Here is a 19,328-nt window from a genome sequence, read left to right on the forward strand (position 1 = left end):
AACCACAAAAAAAAACACTACTGAAATATTTCAACTTTTGCATTTCAACAAAAGAAAACCAAAATGAACTTTGAAAAATCGAGAGAATGTAACTGTGACAAGGTAAACCAATACAGAACACTGCTGAAATAATTCAACTATTTCCTTTCAACGAAAGAAATTCAAAATTAACTTTGAAAAATCAAGAGAATTTAAGTTTGACAAGCTAAGCCACGACAAAACACTACTGAAATATTCCAACTCTTGCATTTCAACAAAAGAAATCCAAAATGAACTTTGAAAAATCAAGAGAACGTAAGTGTGACAAGGTAAACCATAATAAAACACTACTAAAATATTCCAACTCTTGCATTTCAACAAAAGAAATTCAAAATGACCTTTGAAGAATCAAGAGAATGTAACTGTGACAAGGTAAACCACGACAAAACACTACTGAAATATTCCAACTCTTGCTTTTCAATGAAAAAAATTCAAAATGAACTTTGAAAAATCAAGAAATTGTAACTGTGATACGATAAATCAAGACAAAACATTACTGAAATATTCCAAATCTTACATTTCAATGAAAGAAATCCACAATGAACTTTGAAAAATCAAGAAAATGTAATTGTGACAAGGTAAACCACAACAAAACACTACTGAAATAATCCAACTCTTGCATTTTAACGAAGAAAATCGAAAATGAACTTTGAAAAATCAAGAGAATGTAACTGTGACAATGTAAACCACGACAAAACACCACTGAAATAAACCAACTCTTGCATTTCAACGAAAGAAATTCAAAATGAACTTTGAAAAATTTAGAGAATGTAATTGTGACAATGTAAACCATAACAAAACACTACTGAAATATTCCAACTCTTGAATTTCAATGAAAGAAATCCAAAATTAACTTGGAAAAATCAAGAGAATGTAACTGTGACAAAGTAAACCACGACAAAACACTACTGAAATTTTCCAACTCTAGCATTTCAACGAAAGAAATTCAAAATGAACTTTTAAAAATCAATAGAATGTAACTGTGACAATGTAAACCACGACAAAACACTACTGAAGTAATTCAACTCGTGCATTTCAACGAAAGAAATACAAAATAAACTTTGAAAAATTGAGAGAATGTAACCGTGACATTGTAAAGCACAACAAAACACTACTGAAATATTCCAACTCTTGAATTTCAATGAAAGAAATTCAAAACTAACTTTGAAAAATTAAGAGAATGTAACTGTGACAATGTAAACCACGACAAAACACAACTGAAATATTCCAACTCTTGCATTTCAACGAAAGAAATCGAAAATAAACTTTTAAAAATCAAGAGAATGTAACTGTGACAAAGTAAACCATGACAAAACACTACTGAAATATTCCAACTCTTGCATTTCAATGAAAAAAATCGAAAACGAACTTTGAAAAATCAAGAGAATGTAACTGTGACAAGGTAAACCACGACAAACCACTACTGAAATAAACCAACTCTTGCATTTTCACGAAAGAAATTCAAAATGAACTTTGAAAAATTAAGAGAATGTAACAGTGACAATGTAAACCACAACAAAACACTACTGAAATATTCCAACTCTTGCATTTCAATGAAAGAAATTCAAAATGAACTTTGAAAAAACAAGAGAATGTAATTGTGACAAAGTAAACCACGACATAACACTACTGAAATATTCTAACTCTAGCATTTCAACGAAAGAAATCCAAAATGAACTTTTAAAAATCAATAGAATGTAACTGTGAAATGGTAAACCACGACAAACCACTACTGAAATAAATCAACTCTTGCATTTCAATGAAAGAAATTCAAAATGAACTTGAAAAATCAAGAGCATGTAACTGTGACAAGGTAAACCACAAGAAACCACTGCTGAAAGATTCAAACTCTTGCATTTCAATGAAAGAAATTAAAAACGAAATTTGAAAAATCAAGAGAATGTAACTGTGACAAGGTAAACCACGACAAAAAACCACTGAAATATTCCAACTCTTGCGTTTTAACGAAAGAAATCGAAAATGAACTTTTAAAAATCAAGAGAATGTAACTGTGACAAAGTAAACCATGACAAACCACTACTGAAATAATCCAACTCTTGCATTTCAATGAAAGAAATCGAAAATGAACTTTGAAAAATCAAGAGAATGTAATTGTGACAAGGTAAACCACGACAAACCACTACTGAAATATTCCAACTGTCCTAGTCGATTATGTCATTCTATGCCCATAAATGGATTCCCGTCACGAGCTCCTGATAGGGTTCTACCGATTATTTAATCAATTTCTCTGGAATTCTCTCCCTTCGATTACGCAATAAATTTCTCAGAAATCCTCTCCCCTCAAGGGATTCTATGCCCATATATGGAGTCCCGTCACGTGCTCATGAGGTTAGGTTAGGTTACACAATCAATTTCTCGGAAATCCATTTTCCCTCTCGAGTCCTAGATCAATATATCTCTTCCCCACTTTCCCCTTAGAAACAACAAATTAATTCCCCTTTCGTGAATCAATAATTCCCCTTAGAAACAACAAATTAATTCCCCTTTCTTGAATCAATAATTCCCCTTAGAAACAACAAATTAATTTATCTTTCTTGAATCAATAATTCCCCTTACAAACAACAAATTAATTCCCCTTTCGTGAATCAATAATTCTCCTTGGAAACAACAAATTAATTCCCCTTTCTTGAATCAATAATTGCCCTTAGAAACAACAAATTAATTCCCTTTTCGTGAATCAATAATTCTCCTTAGAAACATCAAATTAATTCCCCTTTCGTGAATCAATAATTCCCCTTAGAAGCAACAAATTAATTCCCCTTTCGTGAATCAATAATTCCCCTTAGAAACAACAAATTAATTCCCCTTTCGTGACAAATCAATCAACCTTGACATCATCTGTGAGACATTAAAAAAAATTTGCCCAGAAACAATTCTCCTGGACGAACAGCAAAGACATTAATAAACTTCGCCGGAAACAATTCTCCTGGACGAACTCCAAAGACATTAATAAACTGCCCCCGGAGACAATTCTCCTTGGAAAAACATCAAAGTGAGAAAAATCCTGTTTTTTCATTCTCACTGACAAAAACCATAAAAACAGACATAAATTGCTGTTGACATAAAAAAAACAACAAATAAATTGACCAACACTCATAACCGTCCAAGAAACATCCATCAATGTGAGAAAAATCCTGTTTTTTCAAGTGAGAAAAATCCTGTTTTTCAAGTGAAAAAAATCCTGTTTTTTCATTCTCAGTGACAAAAACCATAAATTATGTATTGTCAACGTTTGTAGATGGCAGCAGGGGTGAGCAATGGGACTATAAGATAGCTTTCTACTCATAAACTGTTATTTTTTTATCCTATTTTGTTTCATTTTATTAGCATTAACGAAACTTTACTTCTCTTGTACTTACCTGATTCTGCACAAGTACCTATTTTTGCAGTAGAAACCTTGATACAGCTATATAAAGTTTGTATTTTGTGTAGTATTATTTTTAATATGAATATGGCACATATAATTGAGAAATAACATAACTCAAACATTGGATTTTAAGGAAGAAGAAACAACTTCATAGAAAGTTAGAATATTTCGTTGTCAACACAGATTAAAGCTGTATGAAATAAGTCCTGCTTAGAAGAAAACAAGGTTTAAAAAAATTATGGTTGCATAAAAATAGAATTGCGAAGACTTCAACTAAAAATTGAAGATTTTTTATTATTTAGCGAAAATAAAACGGTATTACCAACAATATGACAATCTTGTTACAAATTAATGAAGCACCCTCGTTATTTATTGTTTTTTTCCTTCCCATTTTAGTAACAATAGCTCACATATGATTCCATAACTTGTACTTTGAGGCCCCTCTAAAAGAATAATAGCTGTAACAAAGAAAAGTGAAGAAAAAAAAATATAAATTAAAAAATGACGATGTGACTACGTGGAAGGAATAACTCTCGCACCTTTAATATTCTGCATTATGGATTTGACGTTTTTCTAGTGTTATTATTCTGTGTACTCAGCAAATGAATGGTCTGTCAAAAGGTGATGGAACCTTGATTTGATTTTCACTGTTTGAATAATTTGGTTTTTGAAATAAAAGATCTGGGAAGTTAAAATTAAAAATTATAATTTTCCGAAAAAAAAAAAACAAAGGATTTCTGTCTCTTAAGATACATAAATTGTAAATGATTTGCGCCAAGTAAGACACGCTTAGAAAACGAAGTGAATATAGGCTACGATTCAATGTTTTTTTTTTCCTTTTTTAGGGAGTAAGTTTTCCATCTATGCATGTATTGCTTTCAAAATGGGCACCTCCTCAAGAACGCAGCAAAATATCAACAATTGTTTACGCTGGTAAGAATTTTCTTGGTTTACTAAAATAACAGAACTCAAAACAAAACAGACTTTTTTAGAAAGGTAGAAAACGGTTCAAAATCGGTAACCCTCCCCTCCTCGAAACAGGCTTGGCCAATCTGAGTTTCATGGTTTCAGAATGCTCTGCATGAATTTTTGCGTTTCTTGCTTTATTGCTCTAATACGGTATACTAGTACAGTACAGTCTTTGCATTTTTTTTTGTCAGGTTTATCCTAGTGGTACGGTGCTGTTCCATCAATTCTTTTATTATTCTTCCATATTTTCTAATTTCAAACAATTGTGCCATAAATATTCACTCTGATTGGTCAGTCATAAATTTTACTATTAAAAGTTGAAAATTATTCAACTAAGTTCAAGCGGTATTTATGGGTCTATGTGTTTAACCCCCCTTAAAATATACCCCAAGGAAAATACCCCCCCTCTGGAAAATAACCCTCCCGTGGCTGGTTAGTTGCCAATCACTTTTGACTTAAAACTTTTGACTTATATTTCCTTGGTTTAAATGCTCTTCTGGAGGATTGGCATTGCGGTCCAGCTTTGTCTAATGGTTGAGAAAGGAAAGTATCGTACAGTCTAGAATATGTGACAGTCCATTAAAGTAACCAAAGTCTTGTAGATAATCCTAAGTGTCATAACGGATCAACTGCTTTTCCTAGTTGTCAAAGAAATATACTAATTCGTTGGGAAAGATTTATTTTAGCCGAAACAGAAAAATTTTGTGACATTATCTAGCTCATTCGAATGTCTTGTAAACTTGCTTACCTTTACCATTATGGTGCGGTTATAGAAGGGCCATAATAATTAAAAAGCAGCAGATTGACGAAAAGGTAAAAGAAAGTAAAATTATTATTCTTTTCTATAGTCACCACACGATCTACTTACCGACAGGCGCGTGCAGCTGAATTTTTTTTTTGAGGGAGGGGGCAATATTAAAAGTGAATTTTTTTAATAAGAAGCACCTTGGAATACACAAAAATTTAGCAATTTTTTGGCCGGGGTCAGACCCCAGGGTATCCCTTTCGCGTACGTAAAAGCTTCACAGCATGGAAAATGGGAAGCACCAAAAGGACAAGAATTACAATAGTCTAGCAACCTTAGGCTATACCTTTTATTGGAGAAAGGTCTGAACTTCCTTAAAAATATATAGAAATTGTTCTTTTTTCAAAACTTGATTTAAAACAGTTTTTCCACAAAACCGTTTTTTTTTACTATTAAAAAGGGCAATAACCCTTTCAGTTTCGAATCGAATCTTTGTATTATTGAATCCTTTCAAAGTTTCTACGACTACTCTTTCTATACGAAGTGATCTGGTATAAAAAAAATGGGTAAAGTTCTACCAAATCATATTATTGAGTTAGGAATAAAGTGAATACACCATTCGATGCCTTTTTTTATGCTGATTACGAATATAATAATCATTTCAGAAATGAATTTCAGCCCCCCCCCCTATATATGCCAATTCAGGTTTAGGTTAGGTTAGGTTGTAGAAATATATACCCTGACTGGGCATATATAGGGGGGGGGCGGAAATTCATTTCCGATACAAATGGTTACTATATTCGTAATCAGCATAAAAAAAGGCATCGAGTGGTATATTCACTTTATGCGTAAGTCAAAAATATGATTTGGTAGAACTTTACCAAAAAAAGGAGTAAATAAATAATACATTGTGCCAACATCACTCTTTACTTAGGCATCGCTATTGCGCTGCCTATGATCTTCAACCAACATTAAACGTTTTTTGGAGTCAATTTAGGAAAAATCTTTAATATATAATTTGGTAAATAAACAGATCTGAAACCCTAGAACGATAGAAAAATTGCTGTCTTTTGTTGATGTTTTAAAACCATAGGAGAGCAGATACGTAAAATATCAAAAATTATACAGGAAACATAAACTTTAACTAGCCTACTATGTTTTTTTTTTTTTGTTTTGTTTTTTTTGAAAAGCTTCGCTCAGTAACTCTCCCATTTTAGGTTCCCAGATTGGCACAGTCGTGGGGCTTCCTCTCACTGGTCTTCTTATCGACACACTTGGCTGGGAATCCGTATTCTATGTCCAGGGCTGTTTTCCGTTCGTATGGGCAATATTTTGGTCCTTTCTTGTCTATGAATCACCCGAAGTTCATCCCAGAATCTCAGAAAAAGAAAGAGACTATATCATAAAATCTATGAGGCCAAAAAGTAGTAAGCATGAAGTAAGAAATAACAAAACCTTTTGGACTTATGAATTAGTAGTATTTACTGTTTGCAGTAAACACTGCAACAGAGCAAAGGCTATGTTTTTATTTTCAGTTAATCCTCCTTAGCAGGGTTGTATTTGGCGGCTGTGAAATTATGAAATCATGAATAAAGGAAACACATATAGACATCTAAATACATATAGACATCAGAGAAACAGAGGGATAAAGAGAAATAATGGAGGAGGTTAAAGGGAAAGGATGTAACAAGGAATAATAAAATTGAGAATTAAAAAAATAATATTAATTTGGAAATTTTTCCAAATGCAAAAATTTGGCTTAAGAACATTGGAAGATGTTTCTCAAAAAATCTGCAAAAATATTTTGTTTATTAAGTTTGATTTGAAATAAAAATGTAAATAAAAAGTATTGAGGTAACAACGATAAAAAATTGTATTGAACAAGTTTAAGTTTACGTCAGCATCATAAAAAACAATCCTATAGCGCTGCCTGAGTAAAGAGCCATACGCCTGCAATGCATTTTATGGAAGAATGAGTAGTATTGAGATAATGATTGGTACGAGACAGGTAGGAAACTACTGTGTATAATATAAGGAAGAGGGCAGGTAGCCAATGTAGCAATAACGATAGGTACGATGCAGGTAGGAAACTACTGTGTATAATATAAGGAAGAGGGCAGGTAGCCAATGTAGCTATAACGATAAGTACGGGGCAGGTAGGAAATTACTGGTACAATCTAAGGTAGCAGACAGTCCCCCCATATAGCTATAACGATTGAGAGCGCACAGTAAGCCCATATAGCTATAACAGTTTCAAGCGGACAGTACTCCCGCCAATACAAGCAGACAGTGTAATGACCGGAATTCAACCACCGTGAAAATTAGTCGTGCGTGTTTTTCATGGTAGTGATTCGTTTCCTTTGTATGAAATTGTGAAATTCTTTCTGTAATTTAATTTGTTTAATTAATTTACATAAATTAATTTATTATTAATTAATTTACATAATTACATTAATTAATTTTTTTTTAATATTAATAGTTTTTTTTTATTGATGACATTTTATTGTACTCTAATGATGATATTTTTATTTTCTAATGGTACGATTTTTTACATTCTGAGCATCTTCCCATTTATTTATATGAAATTTGTGTTTGATGTAAGAATTGAACGTGAAACCCGTGATTTCCTAAGGTAAAAGAAAGACACGTTAATTGACTGAACCAACAAGTCATTGAACATATTATGATTTTAGAAATACATCCAATGAATTGTTTCTGGGACATTGCCCAACTGATGTTAAGCGTCACAATATCGTAACAGGTTCATTCCATTGAACTGGAACAAGTTCAAGCACATTCGATTTATCAATTGGATTTTTGATAGGTGTTAAGTGACATGTTTCGGGGCATTTTTATGACATCATCATGAGAATATGCATACCACGATGATTTGAGATGCATACTAGACAAACAATTTCTTCTGATACTTGGGCCCCAAATCCTACCTCTATCCTTCAACCCTATCCCTCCACCATCCCCCCTACCCCTATCCCTCCCCCTAACATTTTTTGTTTGTTTTTACTATTAGAAAAATTATGTTTGTAGTGACCATTTTTTTTTAACTTTTTTTCTACTTTTTTTTCAACTTTATTTACATCTCTAAATCATATCAGAGTAATATGAAATATATAGTAGAATGAAATTTTTGATTTAAGTTTTTAAACATATTCTTGTGCATACTATTGATGAGAACGGATTGTTCTCTTTCAAGATTTTTTTTTCATGAAAAACAAACTATTTTTTCTTCATTTTTTTAAAGGCAAATTATTAATAATTTGTTATAGAATAATAAAACAAAAACACAAACAAACAAACACATACACACACACAAAAAAACTTACAAAAAAACAAAAACTGACAAACAAACACAAAAAAAAACATACACACACACAAAAGAATACACACACACAAAAATTTAAAACCCAAAACAAACTTACAAACAAAAAAAAATTAACAAAACACACAAACTTACAAACACACAAATAATAAAACACAAACACAATATTATACACACAAAAAAAATTTACACACACACAAAAACTTACACACATCCAATAACGTACACACACACAAAAAATAAGACACAGAAACAAAATTACACACAAACAAAAAATTAAACACAAACAAACAAACTAACACACAAAAAAAAAATTAAAAACAAAAAAAAAATGTCACACACACACAAACTAACAAACAAAGCAAAAAATGCACACATAAAAAAAAAAATACACACACAAAAAACCAATAAACAAAAAAAAAAGTACACACACACAAAAACTTACACACACACAAAAAATCAAAACAAAAAAAAAAAATACACACACACACAAATACTTAACAAAATACAAAAACAATCAAACAACCCAAAAAAAATAAAAGAACACACAAAATTACACACACACAAAATAATAAGCGCACAAAAAAAATTACACACACAAAAAAACATAAAAGAACACTCAAACTATAAAGCATACAAAAACTTAAACACACACAAAATATTAAAAGCATACAAAAAATTAAAAACACACAAAAACTTACACGCATAAACAAAATTACAAACACAAAAAAAAACTAAAAATAACAAAAAAACTTACAAACACACAAAAACATACACACAAAAAAAAACTTTCCACACAACTAAATATTACACACACAAAAAAACATACTACAACACAAAAACTTACTACAACACAAAAAAATGCACACACACAAGCGAATACACACAAAAAAACTTACACACACAAAATCATAAACACACACAAAAACGTACACAAAACAAAAACAATTACACACACACAAAACTTACACACACACAAAAACATACACACACACAAAAACAAACACCCAACAACAAGAATACACACACACAACAACTTAAACACAAAAACTTAAACACACACAAAAACATACAAACAAAAAAAAAAATAAAAACACAAAAAAAAAATTACACACACACAAAAAAATACACACACACAAAAACTTACACACACACAAAAACTAACACACAAAAACACTCACACACACACACAAAAACTTACACACACACAAAAACTTGCGAAAACACACACTCATACACACACAATAACGTACACACACACAAAAACTTACACACACACAAAAAAATACACACACACACACTCAAAACCTAACACAAACAAAAACACATACACACACACAAAAAAACTTACACACACACAAAATCATACACAAAAACATACACACACACAACCAAATACACACACACAAAATATTAAACACACACACAAAATCATACACACACACACAAGACCTTACAAACTAAAAAAAACTTAAACAAACAAACGAAATTACACACACACAAAAACAAACTTACACACACACAAAAACTTACACACACACAAAATATCTTACACACACAAAAACTAATTAACACACACAAAAACTTACACACACACAAAAACTTACACACACACAAAAACTTACACACAGACAAACAAATTAACAAAACCACAAATTCACACAAACACACAAAAACTTACACACACACAAAAAATTACACACAAACAAAAAATTACAAAAAAACACAAACATAAAAACACACAAAATCGTACACACACACAAAAAAACTTACACACACAAAAACTTACACACACACAAAAACATACACACACACAAAAACTTACACACACACAAAAACTCACACACAAAAAAACTTAAAAACACACACACAAACTTATACACAAAAAACTGTACACACACACAAAAAATTACACACACACAAAAACTTACACACACACAAAAACATCAAACCACACAACCTAAATCGAAAACTAAAAAAATTACACACACACAAAAACATACACTCTCACATAAAACTAAAACAAACGCAAAAACATCAACAAATAAAAAAAAATACAAACAAGAACAAAATTAACCGCCTACAAAAAATTACACACACACAAAAAAAATTAACAAAAAAACCATAAAATCACACACACAAAAACTTACACACACAAAAAAATTCACACACACACAGAAACTTACACACACACAAAAACTTACACACACACAAACTTACACACACGCAAAAGCTATCACAACCAAAAAAACTTACACACACACATAAACTTACACACACACAAAAAACTGACACACACAAAAAAACTTACACACACATAAAAACCTACACACACACAAAACTAATACACACACAAAAACTAACACACACACAAAAACTTACACACACACAAAATAATACACACACACAAAAAATTACACCCAAAACTAAAACGCACACACACACATACACACAAACAAAAACTTACACACACAAAAAAAATTACACACAAACAAAAACTTACACACAAAAAAAAACTAGCACACAAAAAAACAATTATACAAACAAAACGACTTACAGACACACAAAAATTCTTAAACGAAATCACATTCTCACACACACACAAAAAATTACACACACAAAAACTTATACACACATACAAACTTACACACACAAAAAACACACACACACAAAAACTTAAACACAAAAAAAAAATTACACACACACAAAAAACTTACACACACACAAAAACTTACACACACACAAAACTTACACACACACAAAAAATTACACAATCAAAAACTAATAAACACACACACAAAAAATTACACACACACACAAAAACTTACACACACACACACACACAAAAACATACACACACACAAAAAAACATACACACACACAACCTAATACACACACACAAAAACATACACACACACAAAAACTTACACACACACAAAACCTTACACACACACAAAAACTTACACACACACACAAAACTTAAAAAAGGAAACAAAATTAATTACACACACACAAAAACTCACTCACACACACACAAAATCACAAACACACAAAAACTTACACACACACAAAAACTTTCACACACACACAAACTTACAAACACACACAAACTTACACACATACACAAAAACTAACACACAAAAAAACACCTATACACACACAAAAACTTACACACACACAAAAACTTACACACATACACCACATATTAAACACAAACACTAAATTACACACACACCAAAAAATATACACACACAAAACATACACACACACACAAACTTAAACACACACAAAAACTTAAACGCACACACACAAAAACTTACACACACACACACAAACAAATACACAAGCACACTAACATACACACACAAACAAAAACTTAAACACACAAAAAAAATTACCCACACAAAAAAAAACTTACACAAACACAAAAACTTACACACAAACAAGAAATTAAACACATGCAAAAACTTTCAAGAGAACAAGAAATTAACAACACAAAAAATCATACACACACACAATATATTACACACAAAAAAAACTTTCGCACACACAAAAACTTACACACACACAAAAACTTACACACACACACACAAAAACTTACACACACACAAAAACAAACACACACAAAAAAAATCATACAAAAAAAAACTTACAAACACACAAAAACTTACACACACACAAAACATAAACACACAAAAAAACACAAAAACACAAAACTTTACACACATAAAAAAACTTACACACACACAAAAAACTTACACACAAACAAACTCACACACACAAAAACTTACACACACACAAAAACTTACGAGACCCCAAGAATTAAAAAACAAAAAAAAAATAAAAAACACACCCAATCTTACACACGCACAAAAACATACAAACAAAAACGAAAATACACACACACACAAAAACTAAAACACACAAATACACTTACACACTAACAAAATCTCACTAACTCACAAGCACTTACACACACACAAAATATTACACACACACAAAAACATACACACACACAAGATATTACACACACACAAAAAATTACACACACAAAAAATAAATACAAAAAACTATAATACACAAAAACACAATTACAATCACACAAAAACTTACACACACACACAAACTTACACACACACAAAAACTAACACACACAAAAAAACTTACACACTCACACAAAACATACACACACAAACAAAATTACACACACACACACACACAAAACTTACACACACACACAAACTTACACACACACAAAAACAAACACACCCATAAAAACTAACAAACACACAAAAACTTACACACACACAAAAAAAAACACACACACACAAAAAATTATACACACACAAACAATTACACACACAAAAATATTTACACACACACAAAAACATACACACACACACACAAAAAATAACAACCAAACAACCAAATATACACACACACAAAAACTTACACACACACAAAAAAATAGACACACACACAAATACTAACAAACACGAAAACATAGATACACACACACAAAAACATACAAAAACAAAAAAACTTACAAAAACAAAAAAAAACTTACAAACAATAAAACACTTACACACACACAAAAAATTACACACACACAAATTCTTACACACACACAAAAATCTTACACACACACAAAAACTTACACACACACAAAAACCTATATACAAACAAGAAATTACACACACACAAAACTTACACACACACAAAAACTAAAACAAAAACAAAAGAAAAAACACACAAACAAAAACTTACACACACACAAGACAATACACACACAAAATCTCTTACACACACACAAAACTTACACACACACAAAAACTTACACACACACACACAAAAGATATCACAAACACACAAACATACACACACAAAAACTTACACACACACAAAAACTTAAACACACACACAAACACACACACACACAAAAATAAAAACACACACAAAAAATTAAAAACACACACAAACTCACACACACACAAACACACATACAAACACAAAAAAAATTACACACACAAAAAAACTTACACACACACACAAAACTTACACAACAACACAAACTTACACACACACACACAAAGAATACACACACACAAAAACTTACACACACACAAAAACTTTCAAAAAAACATAGAATTACACACACACACACAAAAACTTACACACACACACACACAAACTAACACACACACAAAAACTTACACAAAAACAAAAACTTAAACAAACACAAAAACGAACAGACACATAAAAATATACACACACACACAAAACTTACACACACACAAAAACTTACACAAACAAAAAAACTTACACACACACAAAAACTTACACACACACAAAAAAATTTAGAAACACACAAAAACTTACACACACAAACTTACACACACACACAAACTTACACACACACAAAAACTTACACACATACACAAAATACTGTACACACACAAACTTACACACACAAAAACTTACACACACACATAAACTTTATGCACACACAAAAATACTTACACACACACAAAAACTTACACACACACACAAAATTTACACACACAAAAACTTACACACACACAAAAATTTTTATGTGTGTGTTAGTTTTTGTGTGTGTGTAGATTTTTGTGTATGTGTAAGATTTAGTACTTGTGTTTTTTTATGTGTGCGTTTGGTAGTTCTTTTTCGTATTAAAGTTTTTGTGTGTGTGTAAGTTTTTGTGTGTGTGTGTGTAAGTTTTTGTGTGTGTGTAAGTTTGTTTGTGTGCGTATTTTTTTGTGTTTGTTTATGCGTTTGTGTGTGTGTGTTTTTTTGTTTTTTTGTGTAAGTTTTTGTTTGTTTTCAAGTTTTTTTGTGTGTTGTAATTGTTTGTGTGTTTTTGTAAGTTTTTGTGTGTGTGTTTAATGTTATGTTTGATTGTAATATTTAGTGTGTGTATAAGATTGTGTGTGTTGTTAACAGTTCTTTTTTTTTGTGTAATTTTGTTTGTGTGTGTAATTTTTTGTGTGTGTGTAAGTTTTTTGTGTGTGTGTATAGTTTTTTGTGTGTGTGTAGATTTTTATGTTTATGTAAGTTTTTGTGTGTGTGTGTAAGTTTTTGTTTGTTTGTTAGTTTCTTTGTGTTTGTGTTAGTTTCTGTGTGTGTCTTAGTTTTTGAGTGTGTGCGTAAGTTTTTGTGTGATAAAAAGTTCATGTGTGTGTGTTAGTATTTTTTGTGCAGTATATTGAGTTTATGGTTTTTAGTTTTTGTGTGTGTGTGTAAATTTTTGTGTGTGTGTAAGTTTGTGTGTGTGTGTAATTTTATGTGTGAGTGTGTAAGTTTTGTGTGTGTGTGCAAGTTTTTGTGTGTGTGTGTAAGTTTTGTGTTTTTTTGCGATTTTTGGTGTTTGTTTTAGTTTTTGTGTTTGTGCAAGTCTTTGTGTGTGTCTAAGTTTTTTTATGTGTGTGTAAGTTTTTGTGTGTGTGTGTGTAAGTTTTGTGTTTGTGTAAGTTTTTTTGTGTGTGTAGTTTTTGTGTGTGTGTAAGTTTTTGTGTGTGTGTAAGTTTTTGTGTGTGTGTAAGTTTTTGTGTGTGTGTGTCTTGTGTGTGTGTGTGTAAGCTCTTTGTGTGTGTGTAAGTCTTTGTGTGTGTGTAAGTTCTTGTGTGTGTGTAAGCCTTTGTGTGTGTGTAAGTTTCTGTGTGTGTGCAAGCTTTTGTGTGTGTGCAAGTCTTTGTGTGTGTGTAAGTTTCTTGTGTGTGTGCAAGTTTGTGTGTGTGTGTGTAAGTCTTTGTGTGTGTAGGTCTTGTGTGTGTGTAAGCCTTGTGTGTGTGTGTAAGTCTGTGTGTGCAAGCTCTTGTGTGTGTGTAAGTGTTTGTGTGTGTGTAAGCTTCAGTGTGTGTAAGTCTTTGTGTGTGTGCTTTGTGTGTGTGTGCAAGTCTTGTGTGTGTGCAAGTCTCTGTGTGTGTAAGTTTTTGTGTGTGTGTAAGTTTTTGTGTGTGTGTAAGTTTTTTTGTGTGTGTAAATTTTTGTATGTCTGTATGTTTTTGTGTGTGTGTGTAAGTTTTTGTGTGTGTTTAAGTTTTTGTGTGTGTGTAATTTTTTGTTTGTGTGTCTAAGTTTTTGTGCATTTGTGTGTAAGATGTAATGTTCGAGTGAGTTTTTGTGTGTGTGTCTAAGTTTTTTTGTGTCTGTGTAAGTTTTCTGTGTGTGTGTAAGTTTTTGTGTGTGTGCAAGTTTTGTGTGTGTGTGTTTGTGTGTGTGTGTGTCTTTGTGTGTGTGTAAGTCTTGTGTGTGTAAGTTTGTGTGTGTGTAAGTCCTTGTGTGTGTGTGTAAGTCTTTGTGTGTGTGTAAGTTCTTGTGTGTGTGTAAGCATGTGTGTGTGTGTGTGTAAGCTCTTGTGTGTGTGTAAGCTCTGTGTGTGTGTGTAAGCTTTTGTGTGTGTGTAAGCTTCTGTGTGTGTGTGTAAGTCTTGTGTGTGTAAGTTTCTGTGTGTGTGTGTTTTGTGTGTGTAAGTCTTGTGTGTGTAGTTTGTGTGTGTGTGTGTAAGTCTTTTGTGTGTGTGTAAGTCTCTGTGTGTGTGTAAGTTCTTTGTGTGTGTGTAAGTCTTTGTGTGTGTGTGTGTGCTTTTGTGTGTGTGTAAGCTCTTTGTGTGTGCAAGCTTTGTGTGTGCAAGTCTCTGTGTGTGTAAGTCTTTGTGTGTGTAAGTCTTTGTGTGTGTGTAAGTCTTTGGTGTGTGTGTGTAAGTCTTGTGTGTGTGTAAGTTTTTGTAGGTGTTTTATGTTGTGTGTGTGTAAGTTTTTGTGTGTGTGTAATTATTTTTGCTCGTGTAATTTTTTTTGTGTGCGAAATTTTTTGTGTTCGTGTAAGTTTTTGTGCGTGTAAGTTTTTGTGTGTGTGTAAGTTTTTGTGTGTGTAAGTTTTTGTGTTTGTTCAAGTTTTTGTGTTTTTATGAGCTTTTTGTTGTGTTTACGTTTTTGTGTGTGTGCAAGTTTTTGTGTGTGTGTAAGTTTTTGTGTGTGTGTTTGTGTGTAAGTTTTTGTGTGTGTGTGTAAGTTTTTTTGTGTTTATAAGTTTTTTTGTGTAAGTTTTTTTGTGTGTGTAAGTTTTTGTGTATGTTTTTGTTTTTGTGTGTGTGTGTGTTTTTGTGTGTGTGGTTTAGTTTTTTTGTGCGTTTTTTTTTGTGTGTGTCTATGTTTGTTTTTGTGTGTAAGTTTTTGTGTGTGTGTGTGTGTAAGTTTGTGTGTGTGTGTGTGTAATTTTTTGTTTGTTTGTAAGTTTTTGTGTGTGTGTAAGTTTTTTTTTGTGTTTGTTAGTTTTTTTATGTGTCTAAGTTTTTGTGTGTTTGTAAGTTTTTGTGTGTGTGTAAGTTTTTGTGTGCGTGTAAGTTTATGTATGTGTGTAAGATTTTTTGTATGTGTGTAAGTGTTTGTTTGTGTGTTAGTTTTTTTTGTGTGTGTTTAAGTTTTTGTGTGTGTTTAAGTTTTTGTGTGTGTGAAAATTTTTGTGTGTGTGTGTAAGTTTTTGTGTGTGTTTAAGTTTTTGTGTGTGTGTGTGTAAGTTTTTTTTTTTTTTAAGTTTTTTTTTGTGTGTTTTTTTTTTTTTTTTTGTATTTTTTTTTGTGTTTGTAAGTTTTTGTTTTTTTTTAAGTTTTTTTGTGCGTGTGTAAGTTTTTGTGTGTGTGTAAGTTTGTGTGTTTGTAAGTTTTTGTGTGTGGAGGGTTGGAGGGATGGTGGAGGGATAGGGGTTGGAGGGATGGTGGAGGGATAGGATTGAGGGATAGGGGTAGGACTTGGGGCCCAAGTATCAGAAGAAATTGTTTGTCTAGTATGCATCTCAAATCATCGTGGTATGCATATTCTCATGATGATGTCATAAAAATGCCGAGAAACATGTCACCTAACACCTATCAAAAATCCAATTGATAAATTGAATGTGCTTGAACTTGTTCCAGTTCAATGGAATGAACTTGTTACGATATTGGGACGCTTAAAATCAGTTGGGCAATGTCCCAGAAACAATTCATTGGATGTATTTCTAAAATCAAAATATGTTCAATGGCTTGTTGGTTCAGTCAATTAACGTGTCGTTCTTTTACCTTGGGAAATCACGGGTCTCACGTTCGATTCCTACATCAAACATAAATTTCATATAAATCAATGCGAAGATAGTTAGAATGTAAAAAATCGTATCATTGGAAGAAAAAATATCATCATTAGAGTACAATAAAATGTCATCAATAAAAAAAAAACTATTAAAATTTAAAAAAAATTAATTAATTTAATTATGGAAATTAATTAATAATAAATTAATTTATGTAAACTAATTAAACAAATTAAATTGCAGAAAGAATTTCACAATTTCATACAAAGGAAACGAATCACTACCATGAAAAACACGCACGACTAATTTTCACGGTGGTTGAATTCCGGTCATTACACTGTCTGCTTGTATTGGCGGGAGTACTGTCCGCTTGAAACTGTTATAGCTATATGGGCTTACTGTGCGCTCTCAATCGTTATAGCTATATGGGGGGACTGTCTGAACCTTAAATTGTACCAGTAATTTCCTACCTGCCCCGTACTTATCGTTATAGCTACATTGGCTACCTGCCCTCTTCCTTATATTATACACAGTAGTTTCCTACCTGCATCGTACCTATCGTTATAGCTGTATTGGCTACCTGCCCTCTTCCTTATATTATACACAGTAGTTTCCTACCTGTCTCGTACCAATCATTATATCAATACTACTAGAATGGTCGTAGTAACTTCGGAGGGGGATCAATTGATTGAAAACTGGAACTTCTGGAATCCTTTCTTTTAGAATCATGATTGTAGGATACACACCCTTTTCTGCTACCCAGCCCGTCATAACCCCCTAAGACAATCGATCAATATTTTTGATAGCTATTTTGTTTAAAATAGTTGAAAGGTTCAATGAATGTACCTCATGGGATAAAAATGACCCCCACAGCTTCCGGGGCAAAGGTTATAAGTTTTGCAAATTAGTAATTATTTACTAATTGGCTTTAAAATTGAAAGGGGGGCTATTTGATGTTGGGTTTGTTACTATCGAAAGACTCAATGTGCACCCAAGCTTTCAATTAATTGGAATATCTTGGGAATGGCTGAGGGAATCGATTAAAAATTTAGGGAATGCTTGGGGTATTGATTTATATCCCAGATTCTGACTACGGGAGGGGTAGAGGTAGATCAAAATATTTGTTGTACATCCAACTTGTCAAAGTAATATATCTCTAACATTTTGGGAACAGCTAAGGGGTTGAGTTGAAACTTTTAGACACTATTGAGAAAAAGAAGGGGGAAGGTGATGCAAGGAAACCTCAAGATTTGTGTTGAGGGGGGGGCGAATGGAGAAAACAATTTTTATCTCTGTTCCATCAAAATGTTTTTGAACTGTACTTACTTGTACTTGTTGTATTCAAGCCACATCCAGGCTCGTTGTGGCACCCAGCAGACGATGACATGTGTTCTTCAAGAGTTTTGCTCCAGGGTGGCAACCGTTGATTGGCTCCAGATCAAACTTCACTGTCGCAACCAATGTCTTCTTTTGTACTCCTGTTCTCTCATTCCATGTCGATAGTGGTAGATATCTGGGTACCTTTTTGCTTATATGGTCATCTGCTCTGCGCATTGTGTGGCAAAACCATCTTAGTCTCTTTTGTTTGACAATATCGAAGACAAGTGGACGATTCCCAGATTCATCGTTGGCTTCATCGTTCGAGATTCTATCTGAGAGGTGAATGCCCAGGATATAACGTAGGCATTTGCGGTTGAATGTATTCAAGATCAACGTTTCGGCTGATTTCAGTGACCACGTTTCACCTGCATAGAGGAGAAGAGAGATAACCA

General features: G+C 32.3%; 1 protein-coding gene across 1 annotated transcript in view; it reads left to right on the forward strand.

Moving 5' to 3' along the window:
• Positions 1-19,328, forward strand: part of LOC148956404 (putative inorganic phosphate cotransporter) — a 72,906-nt gene that overhangs the window by 34,975 nt on the left and 18,603 nt on the right. Inside the window, exons 3-4 of the mRNA XM_089107985.1 lie at positions 4,273-4,360; positions 6,359-6,579. Coding sequence (XP_088964111.1) covers positions 4,273-4,360; positions 6,359-6,579 — 309 coding nt within the window. The remainder of the gene's footprint in view (positions 1-4,272; positions 4,361-6,358; positions 6,580-19,328) is intronic.

This window comes from Artemia sp. Qi Xiang Cuo, chromosome 1, assembly GCF_049724085.1.
Source record: "Artemia sp. Qi Xiang Cuo chromosome 1, ASM4972408v1, whole genome shotgun sequence".
Lineage (NCBI taxonomy): Eukaryota > Metazoa > Arthropoda > Branchiopoda > Anostraca > Artemiidae > Artemia > Artemia sp. Qi Xiang Cuo.